General features: G+C 49.8%; 1 protein-coding gene across 1 annotated transcript; it reads left to right on the top strand.

Annotated features, from left to right (window-relative positions):
* The first annotated feature begins 20,524 nt into the window (after positions 1–20,524).
* Positions 20,525–21,652, top strand: NPY4R2 (neuropeptide Y receptor Y4-2). The gene has a single exon (XM_036265860.1). It carries the CDS (start codon positions 20,525–20,527, stop codon positions 21,650–21,652), a length of 1,128 nt encoding a protein of 375 aa, XP_036121753.1.
* The last annotated feature ends 4,122 nt before the right edge of the window (positions 21,653–25,774 follow it).

The following is a 25,774-nucleotide window of genomic DNA, read 5'->3' as shown; positions in this document are numbered from 1 at the left end:
TCTTTGACCTTCTGTGATTCAAGTTTTTTCTCTTTGAGAAACTTGCCATAATATAGCTTTTCATTTTATTTTCTTCAGTTTCTTTCTTCAATGTCTTATAGTTTTCCAAGTACAGGTATTTTTCCTCCTTGATTAAATTTATTCCTCAGTATTTTATTCTTTTTTTGATGCAATTATAAGTGGGATTGTTTTGTTAATTTATCTTTCTGATAGTGTGTTATTGGTGTATGAAAATGCAACTGATTTTTGAATATCAATTTTGTATCCTGCTACTTCACTGTATTCATTATCAGTTCTAATAGTTTTTTGGTAGAATCTTTAGGGTTCTCCCTATATAGCATCATATCATCTGCAAATAATGACAGTTTTACTTCTTCCTTTATGGTTTGGGTGCATTTCATTTCTTTTTCTTGTCTGAATATTGTGGCTAAGATTTCCAATACAATGTTGAATAAAAGTGGTAGAAGTGGATGTCTTTGAGCTGTCACTGATCTTAAAGTAAATGCTTTCAGCTTTTCACTGTTGAGTGTGACATTGTCAGTGGGTTTGTCATATGTGGCCTTTGTTATGTTGATGTAGGTTTCCTCTGTTTCCACTTCGCTGAGAGTTATTTTTATATCATAAATGGATGCTAGATTTTCTCAAATGCTCTTTCTACATCCATTGATATGATTATATGGTTTTATCCTTCATTTTGTTTATGTGATGTATCACCTTAGTTGAGTTGAAGATATCAAACTAATTTTGCATTCCAGGAATAAATTTTACTTGGTCATGGTGTATGATTTTTTAATGTATTGCTGAATTTGGTTTGCTAATATTTTGTTGAGAATTTTTAAATCTATGTTCATCAGGGATATTGGCCTATACTTCTCTGTTTTTGTCATGTCTTTATTTGGTTTTGGTGTCAGGGTAATGCTGGCCTCATAAAATGAGTTTGGGAGCCTTCCCTCCTCTTCAATGTTTTGGGAATACTTTGAGAGGAATAGGTATGAATTCTGTTTTGAATATTTGGCAAAATTCACCTGGGAGGCCATCTTGTCAAGGTATATTGTTTGTTGTGATTTTTTTTTAAATTTTTATTACTGATTTGATTTTGATTTGACCTGTTTAGATTTTGTTTCTTCCCGATTCAGTCTTAGAAAATTGTATGTTTCTAGAATTAATCCATTTCTTATAGATTGTCTAATTATTGGCATAAAATTGTTTGTAGTATTTTCTTATAATCCTTTGCATTTCTGTGGTGTCAGTTGTCACTTCTCTTTTCTGATTTTATTTATATACTTGGGCTCTTTCTCCTTTTTTCTTGATGAGTCTAGCTAAAAGTTAATCAATTGTGTTTATCTTTTCAAAGAATATAGATTTTGGGTTTTGTTCGTTTTTCTTTTTCTAGTTTCTTTAGGTATAAAGTTAGATTTTTTATTGAAGATTTTTCTTGTTTCTTGAAGTAGACCTGTATTTCTATGAAATTCCCTTTTAGAACAGCTTTGGATGTGTCCCATAGATTTGTTTCTGGATGATCTATCTATTGATTTCAGTGAGTTGTTAAAGTCCCTTACTATGACTGTATTACTATTGTGTAACTGTCCATGTTGGCTTTATATATTTAGATGCTCCTACACTGGGTGCATAAATGTTTACTTTTATCATTATGAAATGCCCTTCTTTGTCTCTTGTTATACCCCTTGTTTTAAGTCAATTTGGTTTGATATAAGTATTGCTACCCCAAATTGTTTTTGTTTCCATTTGCATAAAATACCTTTATCCTTTTTTTAAAACTTTCAGTCTGTATGTGTCTTTGAATCTGAAGTAGGTCTCTTTTAGGCAGCATATGTACAGGTATTAAAAAAAATTTATTCAGCCACACTGTGTTTTATGATTGGAGCATTTAGTTCATTTACATTATAAGTAATTATTAATAGGAATGTAGTTATTGTCATTTTATTGTTTTTGTAGTTTTCTGTTCCATTCTTACTCTCTTGCTCTCTTCTCTTGCATGTTGATGACTTTCTATAGTGTTGTGTTTGCATTCCTTTCTCTTTGTTCCTTGTTATCTCTTATAGAGTGTTGGTTCGTGGTTACCATGAGCTTCATATATACCAAGCTGTGTTTACAGTAGTCTATTTTAAGTTGATAGTTGCTTAATTTCAAACACATTCTAAATCACTACGATTTTTACTCATCCCCTCCACATTTATGTTTTTGTAATTATTTTTTACTTCTTTCATGTGCATTTGTGTGTATCCCTTAATTTATTGTTGTAATTACACATGATCTTCCTACTTTTCCTCTTTAACTTTTGTACTACCTTTATAGTTGGTTGATTCACTGCTTTTACTAAGGGTTTTCCTTTTTCAGTGAGATTTTTTTTTTGTTTCCTGTATTTTCTTAGTCATATTTTTTATTGTTTCTTTGTGTGTGTGTATGTGTGTGTGTGTGTGTGTGTGTGTGTGTATAAACATAACATTTTTTTAACTTAATTCATCTTATTGGAAGAATAAAATACACAAATTATTTTTATTCTTAACCTTACATCTGCATGTTTTTTAATATTTAAAAAGCCCATTGCAATTATAACTTGGTTTATTTGTCCTACACACCTAAAATCTAACTTTAAATAAAATCAATGCGAAATGAAATTTGGGGAGCCCCTGCTCAACTAAAAGTATAGAGATACAAAACAAAAACAAAAACAAAATTTAAGAATGTGATTTTTTATCACATTTAGGAGATTAGAACTCTCTACAGCTGTTAAATTCTTCCTTTTAAGATTCCCTTGTGAAGGACTTTTTTATTATTATTGATTTTTAGAGGGAGAGGAAGGGAAAGCTAGAGGGAGATTTGTTGTTCCACCCATTTATGCATTCATTGGTTGATTCTTGTATGTGCCCTGACCAGGGATTGAACCCACAACTTTGGTGTATAAGGATGACTCTCTAACCAACTGAGCTACCTGGTGAGAGGACTATTTATTTATTTATTTATTTAAACTTCTTTATTGTTGAATGTATTACAGATGTTCCTCATTTTCCCCCCATTGACCCCCTCCTCCCCAGTCCCGCCCCCCTCCTGCTTTCCCCACACTGTTGTCTCTGTCCATTGGTTATGCATATAAGTTCTTTGGTTTATTTTTTCCTACCCCCCAATCCCCTTCTCTTTGAGGTTTGTCAGTCTAGCAGCCAATTTACTTCTTAATCCCTTCACCTTTTTCACCCATTCCCCCAACCCCCCTCCATCCGGCAACCAACAAAATTTTCTCTGTATCTATGAGAATGTTTCTATTCTGCTTGTTCATTTTGTTTGTAGATTCAATTGTTGATAGATATGTATTTATTGCCATTTTGTTTATCTTTTTTTTCAAGAAGACCCTTCAACATTTCATATAATAATGGTTTGGTGGTGATGAACTCCTTTAACTTTTCCTTGTCTGGGGAACTCTTTATATGACCATTGATTCTAAAGGACAGCTTTGCAGGATAGAGTCATCTTGGTTGTAGGTTCTTGCTTTTCATCACTCTGAATATTTTTTGCCCCTCCCTTCTGGCCTGCAAAGTTTCTTTTGAGAAATCAGCTGACAGTCTTATGGGAACTCCCTTGTAGGTAACTAACTGCTCTTCTCTTGCTGCTTTTAAGATTCTCTCGTTGTCTTGAACCTTTTGCATTTTGATGATGATGTGTCTTGGTGTGGGCCTCTTGGGGTTCATCTTGTTTGGGACTCTCTGTACTTCCTGGACTTGTATGTCTGTTTCCTTCACCAAGTTAGGGAAGTTTTCTGCCATTATTGTTTCAAATAGGTTTTCAATTTCTTGTTCTCTCTCTTCTCCTTCTGGCACCCCCAAAATGCGAATGTTGGCATGCTTGAGGTTGTCCCAGAGGCTGCTTACACTACCCTCATTTTTTTGGATTCTTTTTTCTCTTTGCTGTTCTGATTGGGTGTTTTTTGCTTCCTTAGATTCCAAATCGATGGTTTGTTTCTTGGCTTTACTAACTCTACTACTGAATCTGTGTAAATTATTCTTTGTTTCAGTTAGTGCCTCCTTCATTTCTGACTGTGCATCCTTCATTTCTGACTGGTCCTTTTTCATGTTCTTGAGGCCCTCACTAAGTTCACTGAGGTTCTCACTAAGTTCATTGAGCATCCTTATAAGCAGTGTTGTGAACTCAGCATCTGTTAGATTGCTTATCTCCATTTCTCTAAGTTCTTTTCGGGTTTTGTTCTGTTCTTTCCTTTGGGACCTGTTTCTTTGTCTCCTCATTTTGGCTGCCTCCCTGTGTTTGTTTCTGTGTATTACTTAACGAGCAGTATGGGGCTAGCTGAGACCAGATGCTACTTGTTTGAAAAAATTTAGGAAAATCTGAAGCAGGATCCAAGACAGGCCAATCCTATGGTTAAGCAACTGGCAACAGCTTGGGTGGGCCTGAAAGTTGGGTGAGGCAGAGCCTCAGGGAGTCAGCAGGGCGGGGCTACCAGTGTGAGCCAGGTTGCTGGAGCCCCAGATATGGAGACTGTCTGCCGCCCCAGGGAAGGGCTCACCAAAGGAACAAAGGCCTCTGACAGCACGTTTGTCCCGGAGAAAGCCCCTCTCCAGCCCTCGCTCCAATGCCAAACAGCTCAGTTCTTCCCTGTATGTCTCTGGCGCCCCTCGAGCTGCCTCCCCTCCAAGCTTAGAGGGAGCGAGTCCGATGAGTCTGTGTGCAGGCCCTTTAAGAGGAACTTCCTGGGGCTCCAGCCGCCTCAGCCTCCCTGAGCCTCAGTTCCTGCTGGTTTTCCAGCCAGAAGTTATGGGGACTCTCTTCCTGGCACTGGGACCCTGAGCGGGGCACCTGGTGTGGGACGGGGACCCCTCAGTCCTCAGGGAGGACCTTCCCAGCCGAGGTGTCCTTCTGATTTTTTTTTTTAATCCTCACCCGAGGACCTTCTTCCATTTTTTTGTTCAGAGTGGGAGGGAGAGAGAGAAAGAGAGAGAGAGAAACATTGACTGAAAGGGACACATCGAGTGGCTGCCACCTGCACGACACAACCAGGTCCGGGGACAAACTGCAGCTGAGGTACCTGTCCTTAGCGGGAACCGAACCCAGGTCTCTCCGGACCACTATCTTCCTAATTTTTATCCACCACACATGGGTGTGGGACCAGCCTGTCTGCCTCCAACTCTCCACCAGTCTCGATGTGGCTGCTGCTTTAATTCCATAGTTGTAAGACTTCCATTCAGCTGGATTTCAGGCAGCTTTGAATGATAGTTGTTCCATAGTTTAGTTGTAACTTTAATGTGGTCATGGGAGGACACGATACCGCGTGTACCTACGCCACTGTCTTGACCAGAAGTCTTATTGTTTCTTTTCTTCTTAAAGGAGTCCCTTGAATATTTCTTGCAATATTGGTTTTGTGGTAATTAACTCTTTTAGCTTTTTCTTGTCTTGGAAGCTCTTTATGTTTCCTTCAATTCTAAATGATAGCTTTGCTGGGAAGAGTAGTCTTGGTTGTAGTTCTCCGACTTTAATTCTTTTGAATATTTCATGCCAATCCCTCTGGCCTGCGAAGTTTCTGTTGAGAAATTAGCTGTCAATCTTATGGGGGTTTCCTTATAGATAACTAACTGCTTTTCTTTTGCTGCTTTTAAGATTTTTCTCTTGGTCTTTAACTTTGCATTATGATGTGGCTTGGTGTGGGCCACTTTGGGTTCATCGTTTGGACTTTTCTATGCTTCCTGGACTTGTATGTCCATTTTCTTCAGCAGGTTAGGGAAGTTTTCCATCACTGTTTCTTCAGATAGGTTCTCAACCCCTTGCTTTCTCTCTTTGCCTTCTTGTATCCCTCTGATCTGAATGTTGGTATGCGTGCTATGGTCCCAAGGGTCTCTTAAACTATCTTCATTTTAAAAAATTCTTTTTTCTCTTTGCTGTTCCGATTGCGTGTTTTATGCTACCTTGTCTCCCAAGTCACAGATTTAATCCTCTGCTCCATCTAATCTGTTGTTGATTCCATCTAGTGTATTCATTTCAGTTATTGTATTCTTTTCTGACTGGTTCTTTATTATGTTTTCTATCTCCATTTTTATCTTTCCTATTCCTTTGTTTAAGTTCTCACTAAGTTAATATATTCTTCCCCTAAGTTCATTGAGCATCCTTCTATACAGTGTTTTAAACTCTGCATCTGGTAGATGGCTTGTCTTCATTTGTTTAGTTATTTTTCTGGAGTTTTGTTCTGTTCGTTCATTTGGGACATGTTTCTTTGTCTCCTCATTTTGGCCTCTCCTGTGTTTGTTTCTCTGTATTAGGTAGAGCTGTTACTATTTTCTCTCTTGCATAGTGACCTTATTTAGTAGGTGTCTTGTGGAGGCCAGTGGCACAGTCTCTCTGGTCACTTGATCTAGGTGATCCAGGGGTATCCCTTATGTGGGCTGTGTGTGCTGTCCTGTTGTGGTTGAGTCTTAATTGCTGTTGACATGTCAATGGATGGGATTGACCCTCAGGCTGACAGGCTGTGAGGGGTGGCCATGCCTACAGCCGATGAGCTGTTGTTTGTGGGCTGATCCCATGGAGTAGTGTTTGCTTTAGCAGTACTCTTGTGCCAGCTGACTCTGCCCTTTGAATGTGTCAGTTGTGGAGGTGGTTGGGTGGTGCTCTGGTGTGGTCTGAAGCTGGTCACCAAGTATGTTGGTTCTAGAGTCTCTTGGAATGAACTGTGCTGCAGGTCAAAGTCAGCCACTCCCTGTGCCCAGCTTGGGGCCATCTGGTAAGAGCTACAAAGTGATCTGCTGTTGGTTGCCACTTGTACTGGGCTGGGCAGTATTTGGGAGTGGCTGGTCTGTGAACTGAGGTTGGCTGCCACTAGTTCCAATCTTGGGAACCTTTTGTGGGCACTATGATTTGAGCAGAGGCAAAGCATCACTCGTGCTCATGGCTGTTTGGTTGAAACTACATCTGAAGGCCACGCTGGCTGCTCCTTAGGCCAGGTTGTGGCTACCTGGTAAGAGTTACAGTGCAAGTGAGACTGGCTGTCGCTTGTGCTAGACTTGGGGTAGCTTAGCAAGAGGTGCAGAGCACGCCAGGACCAACCACTGCCTGTTTGGAGTTTGTTGATCTTTGAGAGATTTTGGGAAATTCTATAGTTCAAGCCATGGTAGATTACTGTGTGGAGGAGTTGCTGGAAGAGGTTCAGTGAAACAGACAAGTTGGGTGGGGTGGGGTCTTAGGAAATCACTGGGTGGGGTGCATGGTGTTAGCCAGGGTAATGGAGACTCATATTTGGCACCTGTCTGCTCCAAGTCAGCTGGGGGTGGGGAGGGCTCAACAAATGAACAATAGATGCTGCCCCTGGAGAGAGCTGTGCCAAGCCCTGCCCCTCCAGCCCTCTCCCTGACGCTAGTCAAGTTAGTTTCTCCCAGTATGTTCCTGGTTCTTTTTTTAAATCCTCACCTGAGGACATTTTTGCATTTATCTTCAGATAGAGTGGGAGGGAGAGAGGGAGGAAGAAAGAGAGAGAAACATCGATGTGAGAGAGCCACATCGACTGGTTTCTACCCACACGACCCCAACCAGGGCCAGGGACAAACTGCAACTGAAGTACATGCCCTTAGTGGGAACTGAGTCTTGGACTCTCTGGTCTGAGGGCCTGCGCTCTAACCGCTGAGCCAAACAGGCCAGGGCTCCTGGTTGTTTTTGAGCTGCTGCCTCTGTGTTGGATCCAGCCTGGAGTGAGAGTGTTTATCAGCAAGTGAGTCTGTGTTTGGGCCCCTCAAAACCTGCAGTGCTTAGGTGTCCAGCAGCCTCCATCTCACCCGGATACAGTCCCCACTGGTTTTCACATCCAGATGTTACGGGGACTCCTTATCCTGACACTGAAAACCTTGTCTGGGGAGCTGGTGTGGGGCGGGGACCCCTTGCTCACCAGAGGGGAACTTCATAGCTGAGATATTTCCTCCTGATTCTTAATTGCCACATTATGGGTGTGGGACCTGCCTGTTCTGCATCTCTGCCCCTCCTACCAGTCTTGATGCGGCTTCTTCTGTATATCCTTAGTCATAGGACTTCTGCTCAGCTGGTCTTAAGGTGGTTCTTAATGATGGTTGGTCTATAATTTAGTTGTAATTTTGATGTGATTGTGGAAGGAGGTGAGCACAATGTTCACCTACTCTTTCCTCTTGACCATAGGTTTGGGAAAGAGAAGTTTTGAGTTACGTTTTTTTTGGTGAGAAAATGGAAGGGGTTTTCTTTTTGGGGGAATATTTAAAATGATCTGTGGGAAAAAAGGAATTTGATTTGACAATGGAGAATGGGGGAACTGTCATGGTTAAATTGAATGGGATAGATGCAAAAATTCATTCTTTTAGTATATCTGGGATTGTATTATTGTCAGTGATACCTTAGATCAGTGGTTCTCAACCTTCTTAATGCTGTGACCCTTTAATGCAGTTCCTCATGTTGTGACCCCCAGCCATAAAATTATTTTTGTTGCTGCTTCATAACTGTAATTTTGCTACTGTTATGTCTTAGGCGACCCCTGTGAAAGGGTCATTTGACCTCAAAGGGGTCGCGACCCACAGGTTGAGAACCACTGCCTTAGACTATTGTTTAAACATATTTTACTCTCCTCTGCCCTACCTCATCAGAAGAATATAGTTTCTGGTTCTACCGATGTTGGGTGCGGCTCTGTGACGTGCTTTGGCCTCTGGGTGGGTGAGGTGTGTTTCCTTGCCCTTGACTTTGTCTCAACCATGCAGCTTGCTTTAGTCAATGGATGTCAGCTGCTCCGACTCACGTAGGCTGGGAATGAGCTTGCACGTTTACCATCTCCATGAATGAAGATTATTTTGAACTTCCCCTTCAGCCCGAGCCCCAAAATGAACGTAGGAGGAGGAGCCAAACCTCGGTGAGGAGCCAAGTCCAACTGAAGCCACAGCTCGAAACAGAGCCGCCCCATAGAGCCCAGCCTAGGTCAGCTAACTCCCAGCAGACCTGCAGTTATACTCGTATGTCACTGAGATTTTGTGGTTGCTTGTGACTCAGGAGTAGCTGACCCATACATTATTGTATCAGATACACTTGGTAGGATACCACAGCTAAACAATCTGAGATCGGGAATAGAATCAAGTGAATTCTTCATCTAAGAAGGCATAGAGTAATCTGGTGGATTATCTGCACCCTTTTTGGGAGTTTCTAGATCAAAACCCTTTTGTAACATGTCTCGGACAGCTGAACTTTGTGTCTAGTATGTAGAACATGCAGATGCTGTAGAATATTTGTTGAGTGGCCGCGGACTGTTTGAATGAATTCTGGAAGGCCCCAGAAGTCAAGGGCAGGGGTTGGGGCACTGGACGCAAAGAATGCTGGACAGCTTGGCTGTTTCTCCCCGTCCTCCAGAGGGTCAGTTACCCACCGTGGGCGAGGGAACAGAAATCAGGAACTACAGACCATGGGCAATGATGTTCCTGTGTCTTTGTCTTTCTCTTACTCTCTGTTAAGGAGGAAAATGGTATTCTGAGCTGGTCAACTTCCAGAACCTGGATTTGTCTGTGGGGTTAGAACTCCAGTGGCAGGTGGCAACTGCGCCTCTTCCTTGGTCCTGGGCGGTGAGCGTGTTCTGCGTCTCCCTTCCCTGAAACAGAGAGGAGAAGGAGGATGGCATGAGTGAGGAGGGGCAGGGAGGAGGCCCTGGGATGGCCGGCTTTACCTGGAGAAAGTCAAGGGCAGGGAGTCAAAGCAGGGCCAGCTCTCTGGGGTGGGGGCAGAAAGGTGTAGGCCATCCAGCTGGCATCCCTTATCTTTTTCCCCCTGTGAGCAGAGTAGGTTATTTTATAGCCTTTTTATGGCCTCAGCGGGGTGCAAGGCAAACAAAGCACATGTGATCCCTCAGCGCCTGGGAGCCACCTTCCACAACAGGTGTGCCCACTTCAGCAGCCTGGCCTGTCACTTAGATGACCTCCTGGAGGACCAGAGCCTTCCCCGCTGCCTAACCCAAAGTCCTGGGGCGCCTCCCTCACATGTCCCTTCCACGGGGCTTTAAGAAAAGGCCGCATCCATTCATCATATCCATTAATCTCTTGCATTCTTACCACCTCTTCAAGAGGTCGGACCGGTTTGGCTTCATTCCACAGATGATAAAACTGAGGCCTAAAGGGTTCTTGTGAAGCTTCTTTATCCTCTGTTCTGTGAGATGTCACTTTATTTCTTTCATTTTTTTTCTTTATAAAATTGGAGTTATTAGTTCTTCTTAGTAGCCAGAAGGAAACAAACAAATGACCTGTATTCCTATCACTCAGATGACTGATGTGAACGTTTCCCCTCCCAATTCTATTTCTAGAGGTTACTGCCTTCAGCCTCTCATTTCTGTTTTATTCTATGAAGGCGAGAAAACGTTTTGACCATGCAAACTGAAAAATAAAAAGTATATAGTTTAAACAATCTGAAACTTACGGAAAAATTACAGGTGAGGATAAAGAAACTTTTTTTTTTCTGAACCTTTTGAGAGTTAGTCACCAACAAGATACCCATCTCTCCAAAGAATAGTTTTATTGTATATTTCTTACAGAAAAGGACATTCTCCTACTTTTCCAAAACACAGGCATTGTGATTCAGGCTGTCAGTGTTGACACGAAACTACCCTCTCATTTCCAGGCTTCATTCAAGTGTCATCAATTGTCCTAAAATGCTTAGCTCTAGCTCACGTCTTTGGTATCCTTCATTCTAAGAACAGTTCTCCTGTCTTCCTTGATTTACGGTACTCTGACCAGGATTACAGGCCAGGTATTTTGTAGCATGACCCTCGCTTGGTTAGTCTGATGTGCCTCAGGACTGGGTTCATCTCTCTGCACCCTTGGCAGAACTTTCACAGAAGCGATGCTGTGTTCTCTTTGTATCCTGTCACGGGTACATGGTTGCAGTTTGTAGTGCTAGTCATGGAGGTCACCTCAGCATTGGATTAGGTGGCGTCTTCCAGGCTTCTCTGCTACAAAGTAACTCCCTTCCTATTTGTATTTCAGGTATTTTGTGGGGAGGTACATTGAAGCCATGTAGATATCCCATTCCTCCAACTTTCACTTTCTTCATTCATTTATTTATATTGGAATCGACTCATAGGTTTCTATCTCATTCAAACGGTGTATTATCTAGTACTATCATTATTTATTTTAATGCTCACATTGTCCCAGATTTGACCAGTGAGGGCCCCTTCAAACTGGATTCTGGCTCTTTTTAACATGCTCCATCATCCTGAGAGCACTTGATTATTTCTTAGCCCCCGAAGATTTTCTGGGTTCATCTCGCATTTTCTCTGCCCCTTGAATTCTTTCAATGGAGAATGGCATTTAGAAATGAAATATGGATGCTTCGAGTGCCCATTACTGCTGGGCCGTCACTGCTCCCCCGTGCCCTCAGGACACAGCGCAAGGAGGTGTGCGTGCGTGTGTGTCACAATTACATACATATAATTCTCCCCAAGGTCACACTCATACCTTCCATTTCAACTCAAATCCCGTGGTGCATTCTGCTTTCTCCACTTTTGGATCAGCTTCCTCCCTCAGTGAGAGATGTGGCTCCCGTTATTCTTTTGATTTTTTATTAATCTTCACCTGAGGATATCTTTCCATTTATTTTTAGATAGAGTGGAAGGGAGGAAGGGAAAAAGGGGAGGGAGAGAGAGAGAGAGAGAGAGAGAGAGAGAGAGAAAGAAAGAGAGATTGATGTGAGAGAGACACATCGATTGGCTGCCTCCTGTTTGAACACAACTGGGGCCAGGGATCGAACCTGCAACCCAGACACATGTCCTTGACCTGGAATTGAACCCAAGACTCTTCGGTCCATGGGCTGACGCTCTAACCAATGAGCAGACCCGGCCAGGGCCCATTATTCTTAAAGTATCCCCAGGCACGGAACTGCTCCCCCGCCGCAGACTCCTGCCACCAGCCCCTCACTCTGCGGGCTCTGGCTCTCCACCCAGGCTGTTCCTGTCTCCCACATGGGCACCCTCTTCATTGTATTTGGGCGATAACTCCCTGTGTTGGCCACCAACCCCAGCACCTCCCAGGGACACTCTCTTTGTCCTGTCCCAGCTCTGGAGGCTGGCGGTGCGGCTGGCCTGGCCGTCTGGGCCGCAGTGGCTGCCCTCCCTCTGTGCATACTCCTCTCCCTCGGGGCTCCTGCAGCCACCTCATCTGCCCTGTGGGGACACCCTCTCGCTCTTCATGTGCTCCAGCTCCCAGCGTTTGTCCCCTGGGACTCCCTGACCCCAGCCCCGCCCACGGGACGCCGTCTTGCTCGATCCCACCCAATGGCTTTGGACGGAGTTGTTCCTGCATCCCAGAGGGATTTGGAACCAGTCCCAGATGCAGACACTCAGAAGGGCAGGGAGCGAGAGAAAGACCCACATGTTACCCTGAGCCCCGGCCAGTGGGGCTCGCTGGTTGGAGTGTCGTCCCACACACCAAAAAGTGGCGAGTTTGATTCTTGGTCAGGGCAACTATCCAGGCTGAGGGTCTGATCCCCCATCAGGGTGTGTACAGTGTCGTCTCACACTGATGTTTCTCTCTCTCAAATCAATCAAAACAAAACATTCAGAAACATTTTTAAATACACATGAACTACAGGAAATAGTGTAATAATCTCCAAATATCCATTCCCTACACTCAACAATTACCCAAGATTTTTAAGCAACTCTTTTGAACAGTTTCAACTTGGATTCTTTTGGTTAACTCCTAAAGCAAAATAATGTGCATACCACTATTTGAATCATTTTATTATTATTTTAAGGTATTATCTATTCACTGAACAATTAAAGTGACAATTTTTCTTACTTATATGACCCCATCCCCTATTGCTGAGGAACAGGATACATACAAAGACGCAGTAGATAGCTCCGTGAAAGTGCTTAGTAACTGTAAAGAAAGTGTAATTTTTAACAGTTTGAGGCCCATTGCTGCACTTGTTCTCCCCGGGAGTGAATTCCTGGGGTGGACATGATGCTGAATGGAGGGTCCTGTAAGCTGACAGATGGTGATGCTGGAAGGTCATAAGGAAGGCAAATCTACTTCCGGAATAAGTGTCAACGCACATGCCCTCCATGACGAGGGACGACGGCACCAGCCTGCCAACAGGTCAGTCTCCCAGGAAATGATCCAGGTTGGAGACCCCGTGATGAGTGCAACTGGGTCTGTCCGGGACGGGGAAGGTCATGCTGCTGAGCTGTCATGACCTCCTCAACCATCCGCATTCTACTGAGTCCACGGGCCTCTTGAGCAAACAGCAGGTGTCCGAGCAAAGAGGCTGACGACACCGCGGGGTGGATCACCTTGGTGGGTTAGCATTCTCACCGGGCACAGGTAAGCTCACTGTGCTCATTCTGAGAAGTGCACCCACGTGTTCTTTTGCGATCTTGTCCATTCTGCAGTTGTCTCTCGAGGCACTACCCACCTGGTTAACATTTAGCTGCTGTGCATGCGCTAGATTGGCACTGACTTCTACCTGTGACCATCTCTCCATCCTGGCAGAGTGGCCACCAGGTTTGCAGCGGGCAGCTCTGTCTTCCAAAGCATCTCCCTTCTCCATTGTCTTCTAGGGTGACCCTTGAGCGGGACTGTAGGCTGCAACAGTCTCCTCCTAGGTGGTCCCAGCACACCCTCCAGAGCCATGGTAGCAGGTTTTACCTGTAGTTGCAGGTACAGGCTGAGGGGAGGCAGCGCCCGGGCAGAGGGGCTGGGAGAGTCTGAGTGGCTTGCTCCTGAACTTCTTTTGCCTGAGGACCTGCTTGTGTCTGATCGCATGCGCGTCACTTCCGCCGGTAACGGAGAGCTGCCCGCTGCCCAGCTGTAGTGTGAGAGCCAGATGACACCTACTTAGGATGGCAGCTCGGGCTGTGTGGCCGATTTCTGGACACCTCTCTCTGGTGGCAGGTCCCTGCATTTTTGTGGAGTATCTCTCTCATCCTCCAGAATACATGTGTCTTAAAAAAGCCTTTGGTTAGGTTTTTCCTGCTCAGTCAGCAACTGTTATCAGTATACTGGGCCATCAGATCTGTAACTGTTCTGGTGATCAAGGGCTCTTACTATACTACGACAGAAAGCTGGAGAACAGATAAAGCCTGGGGGAGGGCACTGAATTCGTGCTGCTGCCCTTGCCCGTGATGGCGAACTTCTGACGGTCCTTCCGAATTGATATAAAAGGGGAGAGAAGCACGAGCCGGACGGACAGCCGCGGACTAAGTGCCGGGGCGGCGAAGTTGTTTGATGTCACATCTGGACAAGGAGCTAAAATTGGAGTCAACGCCTAATGAAATGATAATAATTCAGAGTCATTCCCCAAGATTCAGCACCTTTCTGAACAGGCTAAAAAGTTAAGTCAAATGGGAATATGATAGGCAGCCCATCTCTGCATCTTTGAAGTCTGGATAATGTCATGGGTCTCAGAAATTAAGCCCAGGACGAAGCAATGCTAGTCCGGGTGGAGAGAGAAAATTCTAGGCTCCTGAGTTGGTTCACCATTTCTTTTATCTCATTTGCCCTGTTTTGCTTTTAATGTCAGCTATACTGGAGTTTTTAATCTTCACCTGGGGATATTTTTTCCATTTATCTTCAGATAGAGTGGGAAGGGGGGCGGGGAGACAGAGACAAAGAGAGAGAGAGAGAGAGAGAGAGAGAGATATGAGAGAGACACCGATTGGTTGCTTCCCTACCAGGGTGAGGACCAAATTGCAAGGACCAAACCGCAACAGAGATACATATGTGCCCTTGACCAGAATCGCCCTTGACCTGAATCGAACCCTTGACTCCTTGGTCTGAGGGCCGACACTTTAACCGCTGAACCAAACCGGCCAGGGATAGACTGGAGTTTTTTTGTTTTGTTTTTTAAACAAATTACATTTCCCCAGAGAGGGTTTATGAAAAGAGTTTTTGCAAATCTGGAAATACCATTATTCTGCACTTACTCTGGATGATATTATGGCTGTGAATAGAGTTTTAGGTTCAAACTATATTTTCCTGAGCCTTAAACATATGTTTCCCTCCTGATATAGTCTTCCATCATCCTGGGTTGCTGACAATTCTTATCTTTTTTTTTTTTTTTGTATGCAATTTTCCCCACCTTGTGGAGCATTTTAGAATGTTCCCTTTATCCTTGGTGTTCTAAATTCACAATGACCTGTCCGGGTGTTCAGCAGCACCCAGAAGCCCTTTCAATCTCCACCCCTGGGAAAGTCTCCTTGATGGCTGAGGATTGATTCCTTGTGCTGGCTAATTTCTCTCCTCTCAAGTCCATTGTCCACCATTGCTCTCTGCCCTCTCTGTGCCCAGTAGCTGGACAGTCCTCCATAGACTGCAGGTGGGTTTGCTCAATGGCAGGAACCCACAGGGGACTGGGAATGGAAGAGGGTTGGTATGCCTCTTTCCTCCTTCCCCTCCCTCAGTGCTGAGTCTCCGTGATGGTGGTATGTCTCCAGACTGTAGCCACGCAGAGAGTGGCCCTTCCTCCAGTCCTCTGGCCCTGATGACGCGGTTTTCCGCCCAGCTGTCGGGTGGTAACTGCTTCTGCGAGTCTCTGGGTGCCTCGCCATTTCTTGTATTTTCCTTTAACCCTGTATATTACGTTTGAATTAACATTTCTTCGTTGGGCTGTCTGAGGCTGAATTCTGTTCCCAGCTTAGACTGTAACTGTTATGTTCCCTTTCATTTTCTCGGTTCTTCCTTCCTGGAGATTTTATCAGTCAGTTAATAGATCATCTGTACACATTATCTACACTTTTACTTTGCTCCTAGTTGTCCATCTCTTTGCTCCATATTATGAGACATGTCCTTACCTTGTCCTTCCATCCCTTCCACTAAGACACTTCTCAGTTTCAGCAATCATATGTTTAACTCTCAAGGGTCCTTTCTTGTTTTCCTGGTCTCTTGTTCCCTAGCAATCAGCTCTTGCTTTATGGGACCAATGAGCCCTTGTGAAGGGCAGTGGTACTGCCTCAGACGAAGGAGCTTATCGGAGGAGGGTCCTGGGGGAGGTGCCCTGGAGGACTTAAGGAGAAGTAGAGACAGACTGATTCAGAAGCTCGCCATGGATGAGCTCGCGGAGCCCCTTAGGACGTGTTGGACACATTCAGGCGAGAGGGGTGGGTCCCCGCGTGCGGCGAGAGTTTCCGACAGGACCCGTAGGGACTGCTCGTGAGCTGGGGGAGGAAGCGGAGGGAGGTGACAAGCACCCAGGACGCAGGAACAATCACAGCAGCCAGATCTCCAGGATGTGTTTCCTGCCAGGACCGTGCCAGGAGCTGTTTGTATCTCATCTCCGTTCTCCTCATAAAAGCCCTCAAGGTAGATTCATTATTAGCTCCATTGTGCAGAGAAGAACATGAGGCTTGGCAAGTGGGCTCCCGTGCCCAGCATGTGACCACTCACCACACTGGCCCTCAAGCTAGAAAGTGCCGGTAACTGTCAGCAAAGGGGCTGGCTGGGGCCCACCCCTCCCTGCCCGCAGCCTTCTCCTCAGGCCAAGGAGAATACTGACCTTGAGAGGTCAGACTGACAGCTGTCCAGGGCCCAGCTTGCCGGAGAATTCCTGCCCCCATTTGGCTCCCAGGTGATTCAGCTGGAACATTCCCAAGGGGAGGGGAAGTGAGGCCCCTCACTAAGCTGTTGAGGGTCAGTGTCTCGTCAGACAAAGCCCACATTTATGGTGCAGGGAAAACCCCACTGAACCCCTCCTCAGACTGCAGAATGCAGCCTGGCCAGCTGGCAGGACCTTCCAGACTGGTCCTGGCCCCCATCCAGCCAGAGGGGAAGTACAGCTCCCTGCTTCTTGCTTGTGGGCGTTGCTTTCTTGGGGAGCTTCCCCTGGCCACTTGTGCTGGGTGCAGCCCTCTGCTGCCTCCAGGGGGTGCTGTTTCCCTCACAGCAGATGCACAGGGTCTCAAGCTAGCTCCTGGAGTATTGGTTTCACCGGGCCAGCCGTGAGCAGCTCCCTTCCCCTCTTAGGGGTACTAGATGCTGCAGAAGAGCTGGGGCTTCGGGCTCAAATCTCAGCTCCATCGTCTGTAAGTTGAGTGGCTGAGACAAGTCACTCTACTTGTCTGAGCCTCGGTTTCCTCATCTGTGAAATGGGATGACCACACTTCACCAGGTGGGTGTGAGGATGGAATTAGAGCAGGTGCTTCTGCCTGGCAGGGAGCCCCACACCGCCCTCTCAGCTCCTGCGCTGTCTCCACCCATGGGGGCTAGGGCCCAGGCCTGTGTCCCCTGGGCGGCAGTTGTCGAACACGCCAGGTGGCTGCCTGCCTTCTAGGTGTCACCAGCAAGGCCTGAGGCAGCTCAGCCCCACACTGCTGCTCCACGAGGAGCAGAGAGTCAGTGCACAGACAGGAGTCTACTGTGGAGGGTCCTGGACAGGAACTATCCTGCCCTTGGGCTGCAGGAAGCCACCATGACAGCTGGGTCCCACTCCGTCCTCCGTCAGACGCTGCTATGTGTGGCCCCGTGTTGGGCTCTGGGGCAGAGACAGGGGCCCAGACGTGGGGAGCAGGGAGGCAAGGCCGCTTGTGCGGACACAGGCGCCTGCGTAGAGCGCGCAGGGCTGCAGGGCTGCGTCGAGGCACAGAGGACGTGGCCTGGGGTCCGAGGGAGGGCAGCGGGGTTCCAGGCAGTCGCGTCAGGGAGAAGAGTGGTCCCGAAGAAGGGGCAGCAAGCGAGGCTCAGGGGCCAGCGAGCGGAGACCTTGGCGGGCTGGGCCCGAGCGCTTCTCGGCTGGGTGACTTCAGGACAGCGCTCAGTCTTGGTCTCATTGGCTTCCACAGTGACACAGGAGGAAAAGGGCCCACTTCTCGGAGCTGTGGTGACGATCAGATGGGGCGGCGTGTGTGAATGGCAGCTGCCATTCTGGAAGGGGCCCCTGCTCAGGTCGGGCCGCTCCCCGGACAGCCCCGTGGATGCGCCCCTGGGCGCTGGCGCGGAGGCTGGGAGGGCCTGTGGCTCCGGAGACAGCAGCGCGGTCCAGTCCGCGGCTGCAGCTCGGCGGGCGCGGCTCCCGGGCAGGCAGGCGCCCGGGTCCCGGGCAGCGAGCGTCCCCGTGGGCGGGCGCGGGCTGCGCGCAGGGGCGGCGGCGGCGGCGCAGGCGGGAGCCCAGCGGGCAGCAGGCAGGGCAGGGCGGCTCCGCTCTGCGCAGAGGGCGCCTCGGCCGGACGGCAGGGGCCACGCGGCGCGCCCCGTGGGTCCCGGGGCCGAAGGGTTTGCGCCAGGGTTCGAGGGGCCCGCCGGGGAAGCCTCGCGCACTGCCTGCCGCCCGGCGCCTGCGGAGGGGGCGCCGGATGGGCTTCAAGGAGCCGGGGCTCGGATCGGCACAGCTGGGCTGGGAGGAGCACCCTGCCCCTCCTGTGGCGTGGGCTCCGGGCCTCAGCGATCTCTCCTGAAACGTGGGTGGACGCTCCCGCTCCCCTGAGCTGCGAGTAGAGGTAAGGGATGCATGGACCGAGGGCACCGCGGGCGTTCGGGGTCAGGAGCTGTTTGCTGAAATTTTAGGGGACAAAGCAGGCGTCCCTCTCTCCATTCTCCCTCTGGGGGATTGCTAGTGTTTGTATGCTCAGTCTTCCTCTGACTGAGGGGGTGGCGGGCAGCAGGCTTTCCCCCAGGGCTGCAGGTGTGCCCACCTCGTCTTGAGAGCTGCCTGGAACGAAATCCAGAGCTCACAGGCGTTGCATTGGTACTGGTTTCGGCGATGGCAGTGTGGCTTTGAGGTGCATCTGCATGCCTGTGGTCAGCTCCCCTGGCCTGGGGGTGGGGGGCATGGCTGCCTGTGTCACCCCTGCAGCCCTATTTGTAGCACGGGGCTTGACACCTGTTTAGGAGTGGATGCGGGACGCAGCAGGGGACTTTCTGGAGGCCACCCCATCTGGTGACTGCCCCTGATCTGCTGCACCCGGCCAGCCTGGAACCACTGGTGTGGCTGCCACCACTGACCGAGCCTGGGCTCAGGGGCAACCAGAGCCTCGGGTTTTTGACCCACTTGCTGCTCTGACTGAGCACGGTGCACCCACCACAGTTCCAGGCAGCGGCGGCTGCTTTTCACTCGAACACTGGACCTCACACTTGGCCCTGGTGTGTGTCATTTGTCACGCCCAGTTCCAAATGGCCTGTTTTGCCAGTTGCCTGTGATGCTAGAAAAATCTTCTTACCTATGAGATTGGTAACCAAAATAAGCAGACTGTAAAGTGTCGGTGGAATTCATGCCTTGATCTCGTCAGGGCCAAACGGGACTCATCTCTATAAGCCAGATCAGGTGCTCAGTGCGGACCGTTCTCGTGGCTGACAAGTAGGTTTTACGGTCTCCGGTTACTCTTGCCCATGCTCTGTGACAACTGCTTCTAACATAGCCCTGCATCATGAAGAACAGATATATGTTCACTAATACCCATGGCCATCTTATGGGACATAAAGAACATCTGAAATAGAGTATTGCTCTGTGAACATTGTTTATTGAAATGCGTCCCCAGGACCATGTGCATCAGCGTCACCTGGGCCACTTGTTAAAGTACGGACTCCTGGGCCCCACCGCAGATTCAGGTCACTGTGATTCCTGGTGAGGGTCTCCGGAGCCTGCACTTCCAACACGCTCCCGGGCATTCCGACGTCCCCTGGAGGTTGAGAACGGCCTGTGGGTTAATCATGACCAGGGGACTTGTGAAGAAGGCGAGTCACAGTGGTGTGTGTAATGAAATGGTAACTCTCCATCTCGAAACATCTGTCACTGGCGTTACCACCTGGAGGCTCTGGAGTCCAAATTCCAACGTATCCTTGGCAGAGGGTCCCTTGGGTTGGGGAGGCACCGGAGAAAAAGGGCAGGTGTACCAGGGCATGGAGGTGCGGACCAGGCTGGTGTATTTGGGAACTGTAAGCTGCCCCATGGGCCAGTGGCGGGCACCCCATGACCTTGGCCAGGCTAGTGTGCACACATGGGGCGGGGGGAGGAAGAGAGAGCCAGTGTGCTGATGACCCAGTGTTTGCATACCTGGGAGTCCTCGACTTTCTGTCTCCTCTGAGAAACAAGGCAGCCAGGGCAGGTCGTGGCTGAGGCCAGGAGGGCGCTGTGTTAGCCCCAAGGTCTTGGTTCTGTCCTAAAGGGCGTGGCCGGCCACGGAAGGACCTTAGCACACCGTGGCATGAACGCCGTCTCTGTTTGGACACAATGTGACAAGGGGATTTCTATGCATGCTCCCTGGGCCACTCTCTCCCTGAACTTTGCATACTACGATTCAACTATATTTTATTATCCAAACAGCCTCAAGGCCTGAGGTCGGGGGGACTTTTTGGAACAAGTTTTGGCATCAGGCAGCTATGGGTTTGAATTTGGGCCCCATATCTTATTAGCTGTGTGACCCTGGGCAGCTTGCTCTACATCTCTGAGTTTCAGGTCCCCTAAGCCCCAGCCTTGGGGTCAAAGCGACGGTGAACACCTGTGTCCTGCGCTCCCTGGGTTTCACACGGAACCACACTCCCTGAGTCCTGGTGTCTCTCTGCTTGCAGGTGTCATCACTGAGCCTCTGGGACTCGCACGCACCATGAACATCTCTCATCTTCTGTCCCTGCTGCTCCCGGGATCCCCGCAGGGTCAAAACAGCAGTAAGTCAAAGGGCACCGTGTACAACTTCTCTGACCACTGCCAGGACTCTGTGGACCTGATGGTCTTCATTGTCACCTCCTATAGCATCGAGACCATTGTGGGGGTCCTGGGCAACCTCTGCCTGATGTGTGTGACGATGAGGCAGAAGGAGAAGGCCAATGTGACCAGCCTGCTCATCGCCAACCTGGCCTTCTCTGACTTCCTCATGTGCCTCATCTGCCAGCCGCTCACGGCCATCTACACCATCATGGACTACTGGGTCTTTGGCGAGGCCCTTTGCAAGATGTCAGCCTTCATCCAGTGCATGTCAGTGACGGTCTCCATCCTCTCGCTTGTCCTTGTGGCCCTAGAGCGGCATCAGCTCATCATCAACCCGACAGGCTGGAAGCCCAGCGTCTCTCAGGCCTACCTGGGGATCGTGCTCATCTGGCTCATCGCCTGCTTCCTCTCCCTGCCTTTTCTGGCCAACAGCGTCCTGGAGAATGTCTTTCACAGGAACCATTCCAAGGCTCTGGAGTTTCTGGCAGACAAGGTGGTCTGCACCGAGTCCTGGCCGCTGGCCCACCACCGCGTCATCTACACCACCTTCCTGCTGCTCTGCCAGTACTGCGTCCCTCTGGCCTTCATCCTGGTCTGCTACGCGCGCATCTACCAGCGCCTGCGGAAGCAGAGGAGGGTGTTCCGCAAGGGCACCTACAGCTCGCAGGCCTGGCAGGTCAAGCGGATCAATGGGATCCTTGTCTCCATGGTGGCCGCCTTCGCCCTGCTCTGGCTGCCCCTGCACGTGTTTAACAGCTTGGAGGACTGGTACCACGAGGCCATCCCCATTTGTCATGGCAACCTCATCTTCTTGGTGTGCCACCTGCTCGCCATGGCCTCCACCTGCATCAACCCGTTCATCTACGGCTTCCTCAACACCAACTTCAAGAAGGAGGTCAAGACCCTGGTGCTGACTTGCCATCAGAGCGCTCCCGCGGAGGAGGTCGAACAGCTGCCCCTGTCCACGGTGCACACGGAAGTCTCCAAAGGGTCCCTGAGGCTCAGCGGCAGGTCCAACCCCATGTAGCCCAGTCCCGAGCTTCTCCCTGCCATGCTCATGGCCAGGCTCCTGCACTCAGCCAGGTGGGCACAGCGAGGGTGGTGCTCCACCATTCCCGGCTTTCTGGGCCCAGGCAGACCGGCAAGAGCCCAGTTTTGCATCTATTTGCCTTGTGAAGCCTGGCATTCAGCTGGTTCAGCTGTTTGTTCCCGGGGGACTTCTGAGCCTAGATTCCTTAGGCCACAGTATGTCTTACAGTTTGAGCACATGCCAGAGCCAGAGATGGTCTGCAAGTAGCAGGCAGGGTTCATTCTGGTAACTCAGCACCAGATGCCTGGCCAGAGAACCCATCAGTTCACCTCGACCCGTGAGACCGCAAGGTCGTGCTGGGGTGAGGGAAGGAGGGCGTGGAGTCAGAGCCCTGGAGCGTGGTCAGCCCCTGACCTCCGTGAGAGATGATTTTGTGAATGGGCTCTGTGAGCGGTAAAACTCTTGGAGGCGTGACAGCGGGTTACTGTCACCTGGTGAGCACACCAGTGGCAGAGAGCAGGCCCTGGTAGCCTGGGGCCCTCCAGCGGCTCTGCAGAAGGAAAATCAGCCCGAGCAGCAGGAGTTCCAGGAGCTCACAGCCCACTCCTTCCTCTTCCTCGTTCACGGCATCTGCTGTCGTAGATGGAAACAAGCCTGTGTCCCCCTGACAAGATTGTGAGGACCCTGAGGGGGACATCTGTGTGGCCATGGGGCTCTGATCCTCCGTGCCTCGCACAGGCCCTGGCACAGGGAGCGGGCTCCAGAAAGCCTGGCCTGGTAGCCAGTGGGAAAGCTGCCCGCTCCGCTGCGGACGGTGCCCCGTGTCGTGCTCCGGCACGGAGGGCTCCGGCTGCTGCAGCCACGCCCTGTCACCTGCTTTTCCTTGCTGCCTGGACCCTTTGACAAGACAGCCGTCCAGGGACGCTGCTGACCCCTCCTTCATTCTCCCCTCGGACGGCTGAGCTGACTTGCTCTGGGCGATGTCCTCCGTCTTCCAAAGCCGCCTCACATCGCTGGGCCTCCCAGCGGCCTTCTGTGGTGAGGGGCAGGGGTCCTTGGAGTCCGGTTGAACGGAGTAGCGGCTGAAAAGGGTAGGGTGCCCCTTCCTCTCGCCAGGCGGGGAAATGGAGAGAGGGTGTGATGAGAATGGATATCTCACCGTGGACGGCAAGGAGCGGCGTCTGGGTGCTGAGCCAGAACCAAGGCTTTATCCGTGTGCGGACCGAGCAGCTTGTCCTGGCAGGGAAGGACGTGACAAGCCTGCTCAAGGACTGCTTTGGATGGGAAGGCTCAGCCTGGCTCAGCTGCCCAGACCCACCCACCCTGCTGCAGAGTGGACAGTGGCTGGCCCATCATGGCCACCCAGGGCCCGGAACCCCCGAGGGCCTCACTGTGAGGCTCCGGGGCTGGCTCCACCCGGAGGATCCGGAAAGGCCCGGGGACCGAACCGCCTCATCTGTCTTTCTGACCTGCCCTACCCGAGCACCTGTGCGGCCGACACCCAAAGCAAGTGCCCCTGGAGTCATCGCTCCATTTTGTCCCAGGTTTTGGTCACGTCTCCCATTTTGTTCCTTTGTCCAACTCTACTCTGGCTTTTGGATGGATCATCGAGCCCCTTTCTTGGCTGCAGCTTGTGTTTGTCCTTTGTTGTCCTCTGCTGCTGGCAGGACAACCACCTGCCAGCAAAGCCCAGGCCCGGGGACCCATCCCAGCAAGATGTCATTGACCGAGCTCCCTCAGGAACTGGAGGTCTCGGGGCCCTCCACAGCCCAAGGGGTTGCCCGGAGTTTGATTCGCATCCTTCCTCTCAGCGGTGTCAAGATGCTTGAGGACAAGGGTGCATTAGGGTGCCAGCCCGTGTGAGGACCGGGGGACCAGGCTATGCATCCGGTGAAGGTGCTGGCATTGGAATCGGGGCAGTGGGTGGAGGACGCATTAAGTGTCTTTTGTGCTCTCCTGACCTTGTTTCGGTGGACACAACCTGCCTGAACGGCTGTCGGCTGCTCCTGGTTCCTATGACCCTTGGAACTGCCTGGTTACCCAGCACCCTGGGAACTTGCTGCTCAACCGGTCTTTAGAGGACTAACACCTCCACATCACCCGGAGCGTGCTAGACACGCAGGCTCTCTCTTCCCACCCAGACTTTCAAATCAGAGTCTGCGTTTATCAAGATCTCTAGGTTGGTGGTGCACACAATCACGTTCGAGACGCTCTGCTCTTGAAAAACAGGTGGTCCTGGAGCCTGGAGCCCCTCCACGAGCCCCTGAAGACACCCCTGTGGGACCTGGGGTAGGCCTTTAGGAACCCTGGTCCTGGAGAGAGGGCTGTAAAATGGTATTGACAACAGGGTGGATTCAGTTTGGGTCGTCTCTTCTCTGGCTGTATTTGAAATATGAACATATTTCTTCTGAAGTCTTTTCATTCCTTCAATAAATATTTGCCAAACGAACAGTTTGCATAGTTACACTGTTACGCACATGCCCTTCTGTGTTCTGCTCTATTTCACTTAAAACTGTGCCATCACGCTTCTGTCCTGCTGGGTAGGACTTTTGAAAAGGCAGCCAATTGTGAGTTTAGAAAATGCTGCAGGGAAAGCTGATTCCTCTGTGCGGGACCTAAGTCCCAGAGGAGCCCCCGTGGGCCGGGTGAGGACCCGGGACCCCTCCAAGTCCCGGAGGAGCCCTCGCAGGCCAGGTGAGGACCTGGGACCCCTCCAAGTCCCGGAGGAGCCCCCATGGGCCAGGTGAGGACCCGGGACCCCTCCAAGTCCCGGAGGAGCCCCCATGGGCCAGGTGAGGACCCGGGACCCCTCCAAGTCCCGGAGGAGCCCCCATGGGCCAGATGAGGACCCGGAACCCCTCCAAGTCCCGGAGGAGCCCCCATGGGCCAGGTGAGGACCCGGAACCCCTCCAAGTCCCGGAGGAGCCCCTGTGGGCCAGGTGAGGACCCGGGACCCCTCCAAGTCCCGGAGGAGCCCCCGCGGGCCAGGTGAGCACCCGTCCCTGAGGTCCCTGAGGGCAGGGGGAGAAGCTCTCTTCAGAAGAGCACAGTGCTGGGACGGCAGGCACACCCACGGAAGCGCGGGGACTTTAGCGAGGGGCGCTCACCAGGTCCTGGTGCAGGAGCTCCGGCCCCGCCCTTCCCAGAAACGACCGGGGCTTGTTCTTTTTCTTTACAGAACAGATCACGTTCAGTCTTGAAAATGTGGGAAAAACAAACAAAAAAAATAAAACAAAGGAGAAAAGCATGTTCCACTGCACAAAGGGAATCATTATTTATAGACTGTGGAGCTATTTCTTTAGTTTTTATTTATCTAGTGTTGTTTTATTATTATTTTTCAACATGGTTGGGATCATACTATGAGTGTACGCATAGTTATATATAATATTTAAGGGTGATTTTTTTTTTTTTTTGTACAGACAGAGTGGGAGGGAGAGAGAGGAAGAGAGAGAGAGGGAAACATTGATGTGAAAGGTACACATCGAGTGGCTGCCACCCGCACAACAACCAGGGCCAGGGACAAACTGCAACCAAGGTACATGCCCGAACCCGGGTCTCCCCAGACCGCAGGCGGACGCTCTAACAACTGAACCAAACCGGCCAGGGCTAAGGGTGATTTTATATCTTTTTTTTGCTTAACCTTATAAGGTTTATTATTCATTTAACAAATACGTCAGACACATGGGAGGTGCTGGGGAGACAGCAGTAGATGAAACTGTCCTTGTTCTCATGGAGCTGACAGCCCAGTGACGAGAGCCACCCTGTGTCCTCCATCACCCTCTATTGTGGCATATTGAGATGTTTCTCGACCTATTACATATATTTCTCTGATGAGCTTCTACGCAGAGAACTTTTTCTGTGTTTGGAATTATTTCCTTAGGAAACACTTTCCGAAGTGGAGTTAATAGTTCGAAAGGCGTGGATCCTCTTCAAGGCTGCTGGCGTGTGCTGCTAAACATTGTCGAAGAGTCTGGAATGATCTGCACCCCCGACCTGTGCTGGTTTCATGCACCCTGGCTGCTGTGGAGGGATTACCTCCGAGGAGCAGCCCTCCACCATCCCTGGGCCGTGTCCCCTCGCACCTGCTAACGAAGGCCACTCCGGCATCATCCGTTTGCT

This window comes from Molossus molossus, unplaced genomic scaffold, assembly GCF_014108415.1.
Source record: "Molossus molossus isolate mMolMol1 unplaced genomic scaffold, mMolMol1.p scaffold_m16_p_17, whole genome shotgun sequence".
In the NCBI taxonomy this organism is placed as follows: Eukaryota; Metazoa; Chordata; class Mammalia; order Chiroptera; family Molossidae; genus Molossus; species Molossus molossus.
Note: the sequence above shows the minus strand (reverse complement) of the source record. Positions and strands in the feature narration are given on the sequence as shown.

What these genes read in the sequence shown, in the direction of transcription:
- NPY4R2 (XM_036265860.1), top strand. Translation starts at nt 20,525, where the DNA reads ATGAACATCTCTCATCTTCTGTCCCTGCTGCTCCCGGGATCCCCGCAG.